We start from the raw sequence: 15,440 nt of genomic DNA, 5'->3' as shown, positions 1-15,440 counted from the left end.
CCTGTGAAATCGGAGGTTTGCCCCGCCTCCTGCTCTGTTGGGATGAGAAAATCCACGTGGGGCGCTTCGCACAGTCAGCGCTCATTAAATACCAGCTGGTGTTAGAATTCTGATTATCCCCATTATTATCGTTAATAACTAAATAATTAGAACCAATGCGTCCTCTCTGCATCCGATTGGGTCTCTCCGCGTCGGGAAATCACCGGGCCCCAAGAGAGGCGAGGTCGGACTCAGACCTCTCTTCCACCCACCCACGCCCCGAACTCACCCCGTCTGCCCCGGCCTCCAGCAGGCAGGCCTCGTAAATTTGCAGGCAGGCTGAGATTTGCAGGCGGGCTTGGAGACGGGGATGTGATTAGGGGTGCCCTTGGAGTCGCCCCCCACCTCCGTGGGAGGGGTCCGCAAACCACTGTGAAATCGTCGGGCGCTAGGACCCCGTCGGTGCCGGGCGTCGAGGCCGGGCTAACCCCGCGACCACGCCTCTCTTCGTGATGATTGGCTTTCCGTCCCTGGCCCGCGGCCCCGATTGGCGGATGCGGACGCCGCTCCCGGGATTCCCCGCCCCGCCCGAGCTAGTCTCGGGTCCACAGGCTTTGTCGCCGCAAAAGCGCTCGGCGGGGCCGGCGGGGCGGGCGGGCCGGGAGAGGACTGCGAAGCAGGGAGAGCGGGGCGCGGGCAGCCCGGGCCGGGGGTCCCGTCTGCCGGCGCCGGACGGACGGGCCGAGCCCGGAGCGCCGCCATGGGCCCGGGGCCCCCGGCGGCCGGAGCGGGGGCGCCCCCGCGGCCGCTGTCGCTCGTTGCGCGGCTGAGCTACGCCGTGGGCCACTTCCTCAACGACCTCTGCGCGTCCATGTGGTTCACCTACCTGCTGCTCTACCTGCACTCGGTGCGCGCCTACAGCTCGCGCGGCGCCGGCCTGCTGCTGCTGCTCGGTCAGGTGGCCGACGGGCTGTGCACGCCCCTCGTGGGCTTCGAGGCTGACCGCGCCACAGGCCGCTGCGCCCGCTTCGGCCCGCGCAAGGCCTGGCACCTGGTCGGTAAGCCCCGGTCCGGACTCCCCCATCCGACTGCCTGGCTCAGGGCCCGAAGCTACCCCCTCTGTCCCACTGCTCCGTCCTCTCTAATTGCCCAACCCATGAGCCTTCCCATCTGTCTGCTTAACTGCCTAGTACCCCTTCTGTTTGTCGCATGGCTGCCGTCCGACCCGCGGAGCCTCCTCCGTCTGACTGTTCGTGTGACCGTCCAGTGTCACTTTTCTTTGTCTGATCCTCCGGGGCACCCTGAACCCTCTCTGGGTTGGGTCTACTGCCCGCGCCTCCTCTGTCAGTCTGTCTGGTCTGGCCTGACTTCATCTGTATCAGGGTAACCACCCAGGACAACTCTTGAGTCAGACTGCCTAGAGTCCCCTCTGTCTGTCTGTTCCCCCAGTGCACTTTGTGCATCCATCCCCTCACTCATCTCTGGCAACCTGGCACTTGGTGGCTTTGGGGAGCTGTCCTGGGAACTGGGTTGGGGACCGGGTGAGCCAGAAGGGTCGGGGTTCTGTGCTTGTCCGGCTGATGGGATGGGGGTCTGCAGAGCAGGTAATGGGGTCACCCTCTGTTTGTTATGAGGGAGTTACCTGGACTAGAGGGCTGTTGGTGAGGGGAGGAGGTAGGTCCCACGGGGGCTGGGGCACCCTGCCCGGTGCACACCCATGATAAGGCCCGGCTCCTGGCATCCCTTCTCCGCCCGCCGGGACCCTGGGCCCTGAGATTAGCCCTGGCCACTTTGCCTGCTGTTCTTTCACTGGCAGAAGTACCCGCCGCATCCTGGCGCTTGGGGCACGCCGGGCATTTAAGGAGGCAGAACCAGGAATCCTGCCCGCTTCTGGGAATTCTGGGCGGCAGCTTTCCAGAAACCAGGAGGGCCGGCTGGTATCTCCTTGCCCTTGGGGACAGTGACTGAGGAGGCAGTGATTTGCCTTGGCCCTCATGAGGGACATTTTTTGCAAGGAACAACAGATCTCCAAGTTGCCTGCAAGTGGCTGGCATTGCTGTGGCCGTGGCCTAGGGGCTGGATTTCAGTTTCTTAGACACTGAGGATGCACAGACTGTTCTTGGGTCACATTAGGCTAGCAGCCCGGGTGCGGGGCCGTGGCAGGAGCAGGGAGAGGCATGTGACTCAGACCCCAGACAGAGGTATCCCTCTGCGGGCTGAGGTTGGGATTGCTTACAGAGCTGAGCCCAGAGTATCAAATGCAGTTTTGTTCATAATAGTTGAGTAGACCCGTTGACACACAAAAAAGGTAGTTCTTGGGTCAGAGAGATGTGAGGGCTATTTTCTCTGGGGCAGACAGGTGAGCCCCTTCTAAGGAGATGGAGTCAGCCACAGGTAGGTTTGCCTGGCAGTGGACGCTGCATGTGCAAAGGCCCTGAGGTGGGACCTCGTAACAGCCTGTCTTCCCGTTTTGTAGGTGGGGGGCTGAGGTTCAGCGACGGCCCCACCTGACCCCAGGGGGAGACACTGAGTCCCCTTGCAGAGGGGAGGTTAGGGTAGTGGAGGCACCTTTGTCAGTACACTGAAGGCTTTGTGTTTATGCCTTCAGCTTATGATGGGTGCCCCAACCAGATACCAGGGCCTCCATCTGTGCCCTCTCCCTGCATGTGCAGAGATCCAGGAAGAACTGTGGAGAGAGGAAGCCAGGGTGGCCCCTTGTGATGCCTGATAAGGTGACTTGAGTGAAGGTCACCTCGGCCTCAGTGCTCACTTCTCTTTTTTACCGAAGTCTGTGGGTGGTGGGGACAGACTCATTCTTTCCCTTAACAAGCCCTCGGGGCTCCCCGTCTAGCGCAGAGAGGACCCGGAAAGCCAGACATGGACACTCCTGTCGGGTACAGGGTGGGGCAGGTGGGTAGACTGGGCTTCATAGGAAGAAGCAGAGCTCTGGAGGAGGGGACATTAGCTTTGGGGTTTTGAAGGATGAATAGGAGTGTATGTGTGTAGGGGGGCATTCCAAGTAGTTGAAACAGCTTTTGCAAAGGTGTGACATCTCATGGCTTTGAAGTTGCTGAGACAGGAAGTGGCGCAAAGAAGTAGGAGCTCCCGATTTCACACATTAACTCTTAATTCTCATACCAATTTTGTGAGGTATTTTTATTAGCTCCCTTTCCTGGAAACGGAGGCCCAGAGAGGCAGTCACTTGCCCAAAGTCCCCCAGCCAGGCAGCCTGGCCCTGACAATGGTTAACGTGGCCTGGGCAGCAGCAGGGTACAGTCCGTCCAGCCAGGGCAGCACATTCTTCTGACCAGAGACTACAGTTCCTGTCTGGCCCCGGGGTGGCCTCCAGGCCACCAGGAATCTGCCTGGGGTGCCTCTTCCAGGCACCAGTTCCAGAGAAATACCAAACGTGGTTTTGGTTTCATTTCCCAGTCCCTGGACTGTTGGGGTGGGCCCAGGTTCTGGGGGATGAGGTCACCTCCAGGGCCTGGTGGGGAGGAAGGAAGTCTGGCTCCAAGTGCTCTGGGGTGGGAGGAGAAGGGTGGAGGGCTGGAGGGAAGGAGCATGGCTGAGTCCAGCAGGCTGGCCTCGCAGCTCACTCAGTGGGCCTCAGTTTCCTCATCAGGAAATGGGCTGGTTTAATAATAATGTTCACCTCTTTGGGCTGTTTTAAATAGAGGCCACTATTATTATTATTCACTCATTCAAAAGATCTTGATGCACCAGACTCTATATTGGGTGCCAGGGACACAGAAGTGACTTGGAGAGACCTGTTACCCACCCCCCAGACAGAGAGACAAAAGAATTCCTGTGTGTGCAAAGGGGTATGAAGGAGAGAAAGCAGGGTTCAGACAGAGGGTGTCAGAGTGGGGAGGGGACTGCTGGTGACTGGGCTGGTCAGGGGGGCTTCTTTGAGGAGGTGGCATTTTAGTTGAGTCCTGGAGGGTTGAAGAGGAGTGCGCCTTGCTAAGATGTCATGGGAAAAGCATTCCAGGCAGAGGGGACAGCCTGTACAAAGGCCCTGGGGCAGGAAGAACAGGGAGGAGGCCCGGGTGGCTGGAGCAGAGTGAGTGAGGGGGGGAGAGAGGGAGGAGGGGATGGGTCAGGGCGGGTGGTGCAGGCCCCTTTGGGACCTCGGGGAGAACTTGTGCTTGTTCTGAGGTATGAGTGTTTTCCAGGGAGAGGCACCTGGGCCTCCTGACTCCTGGCAGCCCCACAGGACGCCTGGTAGGAGCTGGGAGGAAAAGGCCCCTTCCGTGGGCGAGGTGGGAAGGGGAAGTGATGGGGTAAGTGGCGCATCTGTGGTGGGCAGTTCCCCAGGGGACCTCCACAGCGCCCTTTCAACCTGCTGCGTGGCCTTAGGCTCGGCTTGTTTCCCCAGCTGTCACCAAGGGGCCAAACTTGGCAAGCCCTGAGCCGGCATGGCAAGACCCCATTCTTGCCCCCTATCATCTGGCCCTGCCCCTGCATGGTTACAGCATGTGGCCGGCTCTGTGTCAGTTCCCCCATCACACACAAGGGGCGTAGGGCCTGGACTGGGAGGCCCAGCCCCTCTGTCCTGTTTGGTTGTGTGTCCTCAGGGGGGCCCCAGATCTCTCGGCCTTAGTTCCCCATCTGTCACAGGGGCTGTAAGCCTGGGGAGCCCCAGGCTGCTGACACCCACTCACTGTGTGACTTTGTTGTGTGTGTGTTTGTGGAGGGGGTCTCTAACCTTTTCCACGTCTCGGTTTTATCCCCCCCCCCCCCCCCCCGCTCACCTGGGGAGCCCTGGGCCAGCGTGGGAAGGCCCTGCAACATGCCCTCCCCGCTCTGCTTGTCCACAGGCACTATCTGCGTCCTGCTGTCCTTCCCCTTCATCTTCAGCCCCTGCCTGGGCTGCAACGCCACCACGCCCGAGTGGGTTGCCCTCCTCTACTACGGGCCCTTCATCGTGATCTTCCAGTTCGGCTGGGCTGCTACACAGATTGCCCACCTCAGCCTCATCCCGGAGCTCGTCACCAACGACCACGAGAAGGTGGAGCTCACGGCTCTCAGGTGCCGCCTTGGGGGCAGGGCGGGCAGGCGTGCGAAGAGCAGGCACGGCGGGGGGCCCAGGGCCACCCTCCCATGTCTGGGCTCTGCTTGGCTGTGCGGCTCTGGACTCTGCCCCAGCGTGGGCATCTGTAAATTAGTGTATTATTCAGCCATTGCTGCGTAACAAGTGAGCACCAAGTTAGCAACTTCAAAGAGCACACATTGACCACCTCCTGGTTTCTGTGGGTCAGGAGTCTGGCTTAGCTTAGCTGGGTTCTCAGCGTCAGTCTTGAGGCTGCAGTCAAGGTGTCGGCTAGGGCTGGGGCGTCATCTGAGGCTTGGGGTCCCTCTACCCTGCTCATGTCATTGTTGGCAGTGTTTGTCTTCTTATAGATTTAGAAGTCTTGGGGGTTGGGACTTCCCTGGTGGTCCAGTGGTTAAGACTCTGAGCTTCCACCGCAGGGGCATGGGTTCGATCCCTGGTCGGGGAACTAAGATCCTGCATGCTGCACGGCACGGCCAAAATAAGAAGTTGTAGGGGCTTGCTGCTTCTTTGAGGCCAGCACGAGTCTCTCATCTCAGGGGTGGTGTGAGCCCACTTCTTGAGGGTCGCCTGATTAGGTCAGGCCCACTCAGGATAATCTCCCTTACTTACATCCACAAAATCCCTTTACCTTTGCCACAGACAGTTACCTAACACGGGCTTGACATCCCATCACATTCACACGTCCTGTTCCCCAAGGGGAGGGGGTTAGAGGGGGCAGGGGGGCAGGCCATGGGAATGTCTGAGCCATCTTAGAATCCCGCCTCCCACACATGGGTGCAGCTGGCGCCCAGCGCGTCCGTTTCTTGCCTGAGGTGCTGAAGGTGATTCTGCGTGTGATGGTAGCAGGAGCACTTATGGAACGCTTGCTGTGGGCTGAGCACAGTTCTGGGCCCATCACGCAGAAGATCTTGAATTCTGACGACAAGCCCAAGAGGTTGTCATGTGCCCAGGGACAGGGTTGGAGCAGAGTGGGGCCTGTGCAGTGGGAACAGGGATCAGATGACAGTTCTCGGCAGGAGGGACGTCACGCGTGAAGGTGGCCACGTGGGCATAAGCGCTCGTCATGAGGGCCCTGCCTGTTTGAGCCCAGTTCCCCATTACGGCCGAGAGCTGCAGGCACTAACGGCGGGGGTTGCTCAATGCCTGGGGCCCCCGAGGGCCCCAGCTGAGGGGGACAGGCTGGGCCCGGTAGAGGCCAACCTCTGGGCGCTTTCTACCTGCAAGTGCTTTACCGCCTGCCTCGTGTCATTTTTGCCTTGACCTCTGCAGGTGTTCTTGTTCTCACTTTCAGAAAGGGAAATGGACTCCTGGTGAGATCCAGAGGCTCCTTGCCCCGGCCAGGGCCCTAGGCAGAACATGGCTCTGGGACTGCAGGCAGGAGTGGACTCGGATGACTCTAGACCATGGAGCCCTTGCCCAGCTGAAGCCCAGGATTTCTGAGTATCCTGGGTTCTCAGGCTTCTGGGTTGCAGGCCTGACTTGGCCCTGCTTTGCTGAGTCTCTACATTCAGGCCCCAGGCAGATGGGACCTCACAGTGGGGTCTTGGGCCAGAGAAATCAGATACGTGCAGGCTGGGGAAACTGAGGCCAGCAGAGGCTTTTCTGGGCTACCCAGTGTGTTGGTGGCTGAAATCACCTGGCCGGAGGTTCCCCAGACGCTCTGACTGTACACCTGCCTGGGGAGTAAGTGGTTGCGTGGCTCCCGAGCTGCCCTGCTGAGGCCTTGCCTGTGCCCTGGCAGGTACGCCTTCACCGTGGTGGCCAGCATCACCGTCTATGGGGCTGCCTGGCTTCTGCTCCACCTGCAGGGCTCTCCCCACATGGGGTCCACTCAGGATGTCTATGACCAGCTGGGGGTCCAAGATGTGCCGGTGTTCCGGGTGAGCTGGGGCCCGGGGTGGGCCAAGGCTGGCTGCTGCCCGGGTGGGACAACCCCAAGGCCCTGAACTCAGGGCTTGGGCCGAGAGTCGCTGCTGACCCCTCTCCTGCCCGGTCCCCAGAACCTCTCGCTGTTGGTGGTGGGCCTTGGAGCTGTCTTCTCACTGCTGTTCCACCTGGGCACCAGGGAGGGGCGCCGGCGGCAGGTGGAGGAGCCAGATGAACACAGCCCTCTGTTGGCCCCTGCTACTGCCCGGCCCTTGCTGCTCTGGAAACACTGGCTTCGGGAGCCGGCCTTTTATCAGGTATGTCATAGGGGCAGAGGGTGTTGGAGTTGATGCCCCTCACTCTGTGCGGCTGCAGGCAGGGATGGCAGACACTGGAGCACACGTAGCCCCTTCTCCAGTCACACCCAGGGCAGACATTACTAATGTCACTGCTCTCTTCTCCACCTGACCAGCTAGGCAGTCACTACTAATGGATCAGGTGCCAGATGCAGGGTTCCTCACGTTGGCCCCCAGTGCTCCCCCCTTATGGGAGTAGAGGAGGGCCCCCTCTGACCCATCCCTCTGTTTACAGGTAGGCTTGCTGTACATGAGCACGAGGCTCATTGTGAACCTGTCCCAGACATACATGGCCATGTACCTCACCTACTCCCTCAACCTGCCTAAGGTGAGCCGGCCGGGTGGCAGGGGTGCGGGGCCTTGAGCCTGATGAGCCGCTCCTGACATGCCTGCGCCCACTGTGCCCCAACAGAAGTTCATCGCCACCATCCCACTGGTGATGTACCTCAGCGGCTTCCTCTCCTCCTTCCTTCTGAAGCCCGTCAACAGGTGCATCGGGAGGAATGTGAGTAGGCCGGGCAGAGGGCAGTGTGCCTTGCGCAACCTGGGCGACTCCAGACCACGGTCCAGCGTGGGAGCCAGAGGGTGGCCGGAGTGACTGAGGAACTGAATGCTTCATTTTATTTCCTTTTAATTGAGTTGCGTTGAGACCCAAGGAGCCGCCCATCTCTAGTGGCAACTGTAACAGCATAGCTCTAGAACATCTGCTCCATTGAGCTCAGAGCACCTCTGAGGCTCAGAATCACAGAATCCTCTGAGGTCAGAGCTGGGGGCTCCTTAGGGATAACCCAACTCAAACCCCACTTTGCTGGGGTTGGGGGCCGGACTGAAGATCAGAAAGGGCAAGTGCCAGGCTCAGGGCTGCCCAGCAAGGCGGACCTGATGCTGGGCTCTCTGCAGATGACCTACTTTGTGGGCCTCCTGGTGATCCTGGCCTTCGCAGCCTGGGTGGCACTGGCAGATGAGCTGGGTGTGGCTGTGTATGTGGTGGCTGTACTTCTGGGCGTGGGCTGTGCCACCATCCTCGTCACCTCGCTGGCCATGACGGCTGACCTCATCGGCCCCCATACGGTAGGGCTGCTGAGCCAGTCCGGGTTGGGGTTGGGGACCAGGGCCGAGGCCTGGGATGCTGACCCCCCTGCTCGTGTCCCCCCAGCACAGCGGAGCCTTCGTGTATGGCGCCATGAGCTTCTTGGACAAGGTGGCCAATGGGCTGGCAGTCATGGCCATCCAGAGCCTGCACCCCTGCTCGTGAGTACCCCTATCCATTTGTTCTTGCGTTTAATGAGCTGTGCTGAGGCCGTGCTGTGCCCTAGGCACTGCCCCAGGTCTGCTAATTCCATGAGAACAGAAGACCCCGCCCCGGTGGCGTCACAGCCAGGGAGACTGAGTTATTCCCTACCTCGAGCACCCATTTATTTACTGAGCGGACAGTCTGTCCTGGGCCGGGTGCTGAGGACACACAGGTGGATCGGGGGGATGTGAGCGTACAGGGCAGAGGGAGAGCCTGGAATCCCTGTAATTCAGACCCTCAGAACCTAGGGTTCCAGCCCCAGATGGTTCTAGACCTGAGTTTGCACCCTGTAGAAGCCCAGGATTTGGGAATGAAAGCTGGCCTGGTCCTCTGTCCTCATGGAGCTGGGGACAACACGAGCCACATGAATAATCTCATGAATAGATGTGTACAAAGGGTGTGAAGGACACCACTTGGGGAGGCCTGACTGTGGCGAGAAGTCAGGAAGGGCTGCCTTGAGGTGACATGGGACCCAAGACCTGGAGGATGTCAGGGAGTTCTAGGCGTATGGGGAGGAGCAGCCTTGTGCCGGGGCAGGACTGTGCCTGGCATGGTGGAAGGACAGCAACGAGGCCCTTGTGGCTAGAGCAGAGTGAGCAAGGTGGAGAGAGGGAGGAGGGGAGGGCAGGGAGGGGACGGGTCGTGCAGGGCCTTGTGGGCCACAAGGAGGACGGGTTTTTGCCCCAAGGGAGGTGGGCCCCTGGAGGGCTGTGAGCAGAGGGATTGGGGCCTGAGTCAGGTGCTCACAGGCGCCCTCTGGCGGCTACTGCGGGGAGGACAGACAGGGAAGGGACGGTGGGAACAGGGAGGGGACTAGGATGGTTGGGGGGCAGGTGGTGACGGGGCTGGATCCTGAGGGAGGAGAAATGGGCGGTCTGGGGTAGACTTGGAAGGCAGAGCTGACCTTACTGACTGAAGTATCAGCTGTTGGAGGGGAGGAGGAGGTTGAGGGCAACCACTTGGTCCTGGCCTGAGTGTGGGGAAAGATGGGGTGCCCCAGCTGAGATGGGAGGAGCAGGAGGTCCAGGCTGGGGCTGGAAGGTACCGACAGGCATCTGCTCACCCCCTTCTGCCCTTCCTCTGCCCCCAGCTCAGAGCTCTGCTGCAAAGCCTGCGTGGCCTTCTACCACTGGGTGATGGTGGCCGTGACGGGTGGCGTGGGAGTGGCTGCCACCCTGGCTCTGTGCAGTCTCCTGGTCTGGCCCGTCCGCCTTCGGAGCTGTGAGTTGCAGGCCCCGCCACCCCACAAAAGCCCCAAACCAGCCATGGGTGTGTACGACTGGGCCAGGACAGGCCCCGCCCTAACCCCACTTCCACCCCCTTCTCTTGCAGGGCACCCTGGAGCCCAACCTTGACACCGCCCCATGGTCCTTTACCCTTTGTAAATTAACCGCGACTGTGAACGCTCGCTGCCCAACGAGGCCTGCAGCGGCCCCTTTGCTGCTCTGATCCCACTCCTGCGTGGGTCCCATCCCTGCCTGGCTGTGGGGGTCGGGTGGGGCTTGGTGGGTGCGGTCAGGGTGGGCGGGATACCAGCAGCTTCTCCCTGCTAGGGTGGGGACACTGAGCTAGGCCCTCTGGTATTCAGGAGCTGGTGGGGTCCTTGTGGGTCTGGGGTACCCCAATCCCGACTCTAACCCACCCCCAGCTGTTTGGATGATTCGGGGTGCCCTGTGTTGTGTGGGGGCCGGATGTGAGGCTCCTGGGCGCAGGGCCTGTCCCGAGCTCAGCCCCGGCCAGCCTAGGGTCTCCCGGGTGCTACTACTGGGTGCTGCCAGGCCCTGGAGGACAGAGCCATTGCAGAGCCTGCCAGGAGCCCCAGCCTCAGGGTTAGGGGGCTGGGCCCAGACCCCGGCCGTGGCAATGGTGAGGCTCAGCACGCCAGGGCCCCGAGTGTGGCTCCCTGCGCCCAGGCCACTGCTGACAGTGAATAAAGAGCCGCCTGGGGCCAGGACTGTGCCTTGGCCTGGGGCCCGGGGTAGGGGGAGCCGAGGGCAGGTGAGGTCATCTGTCTGACTCTGCCCTGGAGCTTGGTCACTAGGGTCCTGGTTCAGAGCTCCCTTCATCTGGCTGCCTGACCTCCCCAGGCCCCAGCCCCAGAGGTGGACAGACGCCTTGGGGGAGAGGCGCCGGGTCCCTGAAGAGCCACACCAGGCAGCACGAGATCTTTGTCAGTGACTGGCCATGTAGACGAGCCGGGGCTGCTGGTTGGTGGAGGGGCAGCAGGGTCCCAGGTCCCACTGCCGGTAGTTCTGGGTGGTGTAGCGCGGGCGCTGGGGCGCCGACAGGTATGGCACGTAGTCAGATGCCTGCCACAGCGGCTTGACCCCGAATTGGTGTCTGTGGATCACTGGGGGGCCAGGACCCAGGTCACCGGCTGGCCCCGCCTCCTGGCCCCCGGCATCTCACCGCCAGCCCCTGGGTCGCCTGCCCCTGGGTCGCCTGCCCCTGGCCCAAGCTCACCGTACTCCTCGTCCCGGTTGGGTCCGTCTTTCCACAGCATGCTCCTGTACTGTGCGCGGGGGCCACTGTACTGCGCAGGGATGATGGGGTCGTACCAGGCGGTCTCCCGGAGACGCTGGGTGTAGGCTGTGGGGTAGGGGTCAGGGGTCATCTCTGCACCTGTGGGCCTCACCCTCCCCTCCAGGCGAGCCTGGTGTCACGGAGGGCCGGGCTGGGCACTCACCCGAGGGCATGCTGGGCATGCTGTGCTCCCTGGGGCTGTGGCATCCGTGCCTGTGGGCATAAGCCTTAAAGTGTGGGCTGTCCAGAGCCTGAGGGAGCATGTTCCAGGCTTCTCGGGAGTCCGAGTTGGTCAGGCCCGTGTACCACAGCTGGCTGGCCGCGTCGTGTCCCATGGGTGTGTACTTCCAGCGCATCTCCTGCTTGATGGCCGGTGTCTGACGGGCCCCCTCCTGGGACAGGTAGTCATTGCTGAGGGCGGGGGTGGGAGGAGAGAGACTGAGTTTTCGGCCCCCCTGCCCTCCCCGGGCCTCTTCATCCCCATCACCAGCACTGAGGGTGCAGAATGCAGAAGCCTGGCCCGAGGTGCGGGGGGCCTTGTCTGTCCTTCAGTACTGGACACCCTCCCACCCAGGCTGGCAGAGGGTGGAAGGCTGACCCCTTGTAGCCCCTCCTCTCTGCCACATCCTCCCCAACCCCAAGGACCTCCTAAACATTTCATCTTTTCTTGCCTCTACTAAGTCCTTTGCCCAGCCTCCCAGACCTGCAGGCCCTTTCCTCCAGGAAGCCCCCCTGGCCTGGAGGTGCACCAGGAGGATGTGGTCTCAGCTATGGCTCAGTGAGTGGCGCAGGTTTCACCGTCATTGGTCTGGCCTGGGAGCCGTGGGTTGGGGACACTGGGAAAGTGTATGGGGAGCCCAGGCTCCCAGGGAGACCTTCGGGGAACCCTTGTGCCATCGCCACCCGCCCAGCTATTGGGGCCAGCGGGGAGTGAAGGCAAGCTCACATTTAAAGGAGAAACTATTGCAGCTACACAGGAGTGCCTGTTCCAGGGGCCTCTGTTGCCAGAGCCCATCCCAGGCTGAAAGTATCAGGAGGGCTCCCCTGAGGAGGTGGCAGTGATGTGAGGAGGGTCCCGCTTGTGCAAAGGCCCTGGGGCAGCAGGGATGGTGTAAGGAACAGAGGCTGGCAGAGCAAAGAGGGAAGTGGAAATATGCTAACGATGGCAAAAATCAAACCTCAATGAGATACCATCAAAACTAAAGCTATCCTTCGGGAACACCCTCGCAGCACCACTGCCCAAGAGACAGACATGGGCACGTGCTTTGACCTGGCGAGCTTGCTCCAGGGAGATGCCCTAGGGAATAAGCCCGTGGCCCCAAGATGGTCCAAGCAGGGCTGCTGATAAAACGTTCTCCCCTGTGCCTGCTTGGAGTTCCCACTCCACACGGAAAACCAGAAACCCACGTGTTTCGTAAGAGGTGGGCTCGGCCTGGTCAGTTCTGGGAAGTGGCCGCAGGCTGGTTTGCCACTTGCAGGGAGGGGAGTTTGGGGACCGTCTGGCAGGCCCCACTCTTTTTGAACTACAAAATTAACCAAAACTACAAAATGCACCTGACTTGTAAAAATGAATTAAAACAGTCAAAAATAACACACAATGAAAAGCGAGTCTCTGTGTCAATTACACCTCAAAAAAACTAATAAAAGAACATCGCGTTATGGCTGAAAAACATTTTTTTCTCATAATAAATGAATGCCTTTTTGACCTAGAATCAAGAAATCTAATGGCATTTAAATAAATAAAAGTACTGGAAAAAGCCGTGAGTCTCCCTGACCTAGCTGCCAGTCCCCTCCACCAGGGCCACCACTCTTACTGGTTTCTGCTTCATTCCAGAAGCAGCGTGTAGGCACGAGCCATTCCATCCCATCACACGCCTGTGGGAACCTGCTTCTATCGTGGTGGCACAGATTTTTTTTTTTTTACTTAATCTTCTTGGAAATGGAGCAGCAGCAAGGGCACTGACTCGCCTTTTCTGTAAAGCAGCATGGTGACCCATTATAGTTTATTAACGCTTATTAATGGGTCCTCTAATGGGTTGAACGTGTCTCCCCAGTTCACGTCCACCTGGAATCTCAGAACATGACCTTACTTGGAAATAGGGTCTTAGCAGATGTAACTTAAGACAGGGTCATGCCGGGTCAGGGATGCCCTAATACAACCCTAATGCAGAGCCCTGGTGAGGCTGGGGTATCTACACGGTCAGGGGAGAAGGTCACGAGACAAGGGACGCCACGGACTGCCAGCACCCCCAGAAGCCAGGAGGGACACGGAGCAGATGCTCCCTCACGGCCTCAGAAGGCCCCAGCCCTGCTGACACCTTGGTCTTGGGGCTCCTGGCCCCCAGAACTGGGAGAGGTAAATTCTGTGCTCGAGGCCGCCCCCTTGTGGGGTTGTTCCAGCAGCGCAGGGCTCCCGGGAACCTATCTGCTCTGCTGGCTGGCTGTGTGTGTGTCCTGCATGCCTGAACCACCACGTGTGACCTGTGTGTACTCCTGCCAGGTCCCAAGCCTGGTGCAGGTGGGTGGGGAGGGTGCAGGGAGCAGGTGCAGCACCCACATACCTTTATGGAGACTGAAAGACGCTGGCGGGAAGCAAACCCAAAGAAGCAGTGCAGGGGCAGGACGTACTCACCTGTATAGAGATGCCGGGAGGTTCACTTCCAGGGTCCCCCGGGGGACGTAGGGCCGGGCAGCCTCCTGCCTCAGGGTCTGCATGTCTGCCTCTGGGTGCCCGGGGGCTCCTGCCTCCAAGGCCTGCGGGGCCATTGTTGACAGCTACAAAGGCAGCCCGGTGTCCTGGCAACAGCTGGGTCTGCTGGCCACCATCCAGGCCACTGCCTCTCCCCCAGCTGAGGGGCCGAGCCGGGAGAGCAGAGGCTGGAGAAGGAGGCGGGCGCTCATCTGGGTAGGGCCGACCTGGGGCTCAGCCCTCCCACCTCTTCTCTGCCCCCCAAAACAGCCACATGGGGGCCTCCAAACCCAACGAAGCTTCTGAATTTCCTTTCCACAACCTCAGCCCTACCCTTCCAGGTGCTCAGGCCAGCAGCCCTGCAGCCCCCAGGTCCTCCCTTCTCACCCCACCCCCGTCCAGTCCTTCATCTGTTTCCAAAATACGTCCAGCACAAGAATCTGCACACACGTGTTCACAGTGGCACGATCCACAACAGCCAAAGAGCGGAAGCAACCCAAATGCCCACCAACCGCAGAACAGAAACCCAAAACAGGGTCCCTCCACACACTGGAACGTTAGCCATGGAAAGGGGTGACGCGCTGACACAACCTGGAGAACACGAAGCTCAGTGAGAGAAGCTGGACACAAAAGTGTCTGATTCCATTGATGGAAAACGTCCAGAACAGGCAAACCCACAGACACAGAGGGTGGATTCATGGTTGTCAGGGGCTGGGAGGGGGGTGGGGGTGACTGATAATGGGGATGGGGCTTCTTTTGGGGGTGATGGAATGTTCTGGAATTAGATGGTGGTAGCCAGCACAACATAGTAAATATACTAAAACCCACAGGATTGTATACCTTAAAACGTTACACACGTTTTACTACACGTTAAAACATTCACAAGAAATCCAGAACCTGCCTGCCTTTCACCATTTCCACCTGCTTGTGGCCGCAGTCCTGTCATTGCCTGCCCGGGCAGGGCGTCCTCCCTGGTCGCTGCGCCCCTGCCCACCTGTTTCCAGGTCTCCACACCAAGGGGAAGGGTGTCCCTTCCCCTCTCTGCCCACAGCCCTCCAGGGTCCCACCCTCCCTCCTGGGGTAACAGCCCAAGTCCTCCCCAAGGCCCTGTACAACCTGCCCTGTCTCCTCCCTGCCCTCCCCTCCTCCCTCTCCCCCTCGCTCACTCTGCTCCAGACACACGGGCCTCCTGGCTGTTCCTCCAGCTCACCAGGCACAGTCCTGCCCCAGGGCCTTTGCATGGGTCCACAGCCTGAAGCACCAGCTCTGCCCGGGTGTGTCCATGCCCCCCTCAGGCCCTTGCGGACACGTCAGCCCTGGGCTCAAGCTGCCCTCTCCCAAGGCCCATGCCACCCTTCGCACCGTGACGGCCACATGCACTTACACTCTGTCGTCCACTCCCTGACATACAGAAGCTCCTCAAGGGCAGGTCTGGGCTCTGGCCTCCCTTGTCCCCGGCTGCCCAGGATGGGGATCTTCCCCGGGCTTGTGGGGAGGGCATGGGGTGCACCACCAGTTGTGGGCAGCTGCTCACTGCAGAGAGCCTCACCTCCCTTCCTTCTCAAGACCCCTGGGGCCCCCGGGCCCGTAGGCCCACCCAGTGTCACAACCCCTCTGGTCCAGGCTGGTTTCCTCCCTGGGGCCTCCTGGCCCTCCCCACGCACAGGGTGCTGG

The 15,440-nt window shown here is 60.4% G+C and overlaps 2 protein-coding genes across 2 annotated transcripts; one reads left to right on the top strand and one right to left on the bottom strand.

Moving 5' to 3' along the window:
* The first annotated feature begins 739 nt into the window (after positions 1 to 739).
* On the top strand, positions 740 to 9,909 carry MFSD12 (major facilitator superfamily domain containing 12). Its single transcript, XM_065873862.1, has 10 exons — positions 740 to 1,037; positions 4,803 to 5,013; positions 6,780 to 6,918; positions 7,039 to 7,221; positions 7,496 to 7,588; positions 7,673 to 7,765; positions 8,161 to 8,331; positions 8,417 to 8,511; positions 9,645 to 9,775; positions 9,887 to 9,909. Exons 1-10 carry the CDS (start codon positions 740 to 742, stop codon positions 9,907 to 9,909), a joined length of 1,437 nt encoding a protein of 478 aa, XP_065729934.1.
* Positions 9,910 to 10,725: 816 nt separating this feature from the next.
* Positions 10,726 to 13,792, bottom strand: TEKTIP1 (tektin bundle interacting protein 1). The gene is made up of 4 exons (XM_065875519.1): positions 13,710 to 13,792; positions 11,241 to 11,488; positions 11,018 to 11,143; positions 10,726 to 10,904 (listed from the first exon to the last, which is right to left on the bottom strand). The coding sequence occupies exons 1-4, from the start codon at positions 13,790 to 13,792 to the stop codon at positions 10,726 to 10,728; spliced, it is 636 nt and encodes a 211-aa protein (XP_065731591.1).
* Positions 13,793 to 15,440: the final 1,648 nt, after the last annotated feature.

The sequence above is a fragment of the Phocoena phocoena genome, chromosome 3, assembly GCF_963924675.1.
Source record: "Phocoena phocoena chromosome 3, mPhoPho1.1, whole genome shotgun sequence".
In the NCBI taxonomy this organism is placed as follows: domain Eukaryota; kingdom Metazoa; phylum Chordata; class Mammalia; order Artiodactyla; family Phocoenidae; genus Phocoena; species Phocoena phocoena.
This window is presented reverse-complemented; position numbering and strand designations above follow the sequence as displayed.

What these genes read in the sequence shown, in the direction of transcription:
- MFSD12 (XM_065873862.1), top strand. Translation starts at nt 740, where the DNA reads ATGGGCCCGGGGCCCCCGGCGGCCGGAGCGGGGGCGCCCCCGCGGCCG. An exon ending in GTGGAGCTCACGGCTCTCAG is followed by an intron (nt 5,014 to 6,779) that starts GTGCCGCCTTGG and finishes GTGCCCTGGCAG; the next exon opens with GTACGCCTTCACCGTGGTGG. An exon ending in AAGATGTGCCGGTGTTCCGG is followed by an intron (nt 6,919 to 7,038) that starts GTGAGCTGGGGC and finishes CCCGGTCCCCAG; the next exon opens with AACCTCTCGCTGTTGGTGGT.
- TEKTIP1 (XM_065875519.1), bottom strand. Translation starts at nt 13,792, where the DNA reads ATGCAGACCCTGAGGCAGGAGGCTGCCCGGCCCTACGTCCCCCGGGGG. An exon ending in CTCCCGGCATCTCTATACAG is followed by an intron (nt 11,489 to 13,709) that starts GTGAGTACGTCC and finishes CCCCGCCCTCAG; the next exon opens with CAATGACTACCTGTCCCAGG. An exon ending in CAACCGGGACGAGGAGTACG is followed by an intron (nt 10,905 to 11,017) that starts GTGAGCTTGGGC and finishes CTGGCCCCCCAG; the next exon opens with TGATCCACAGACACCAATTC.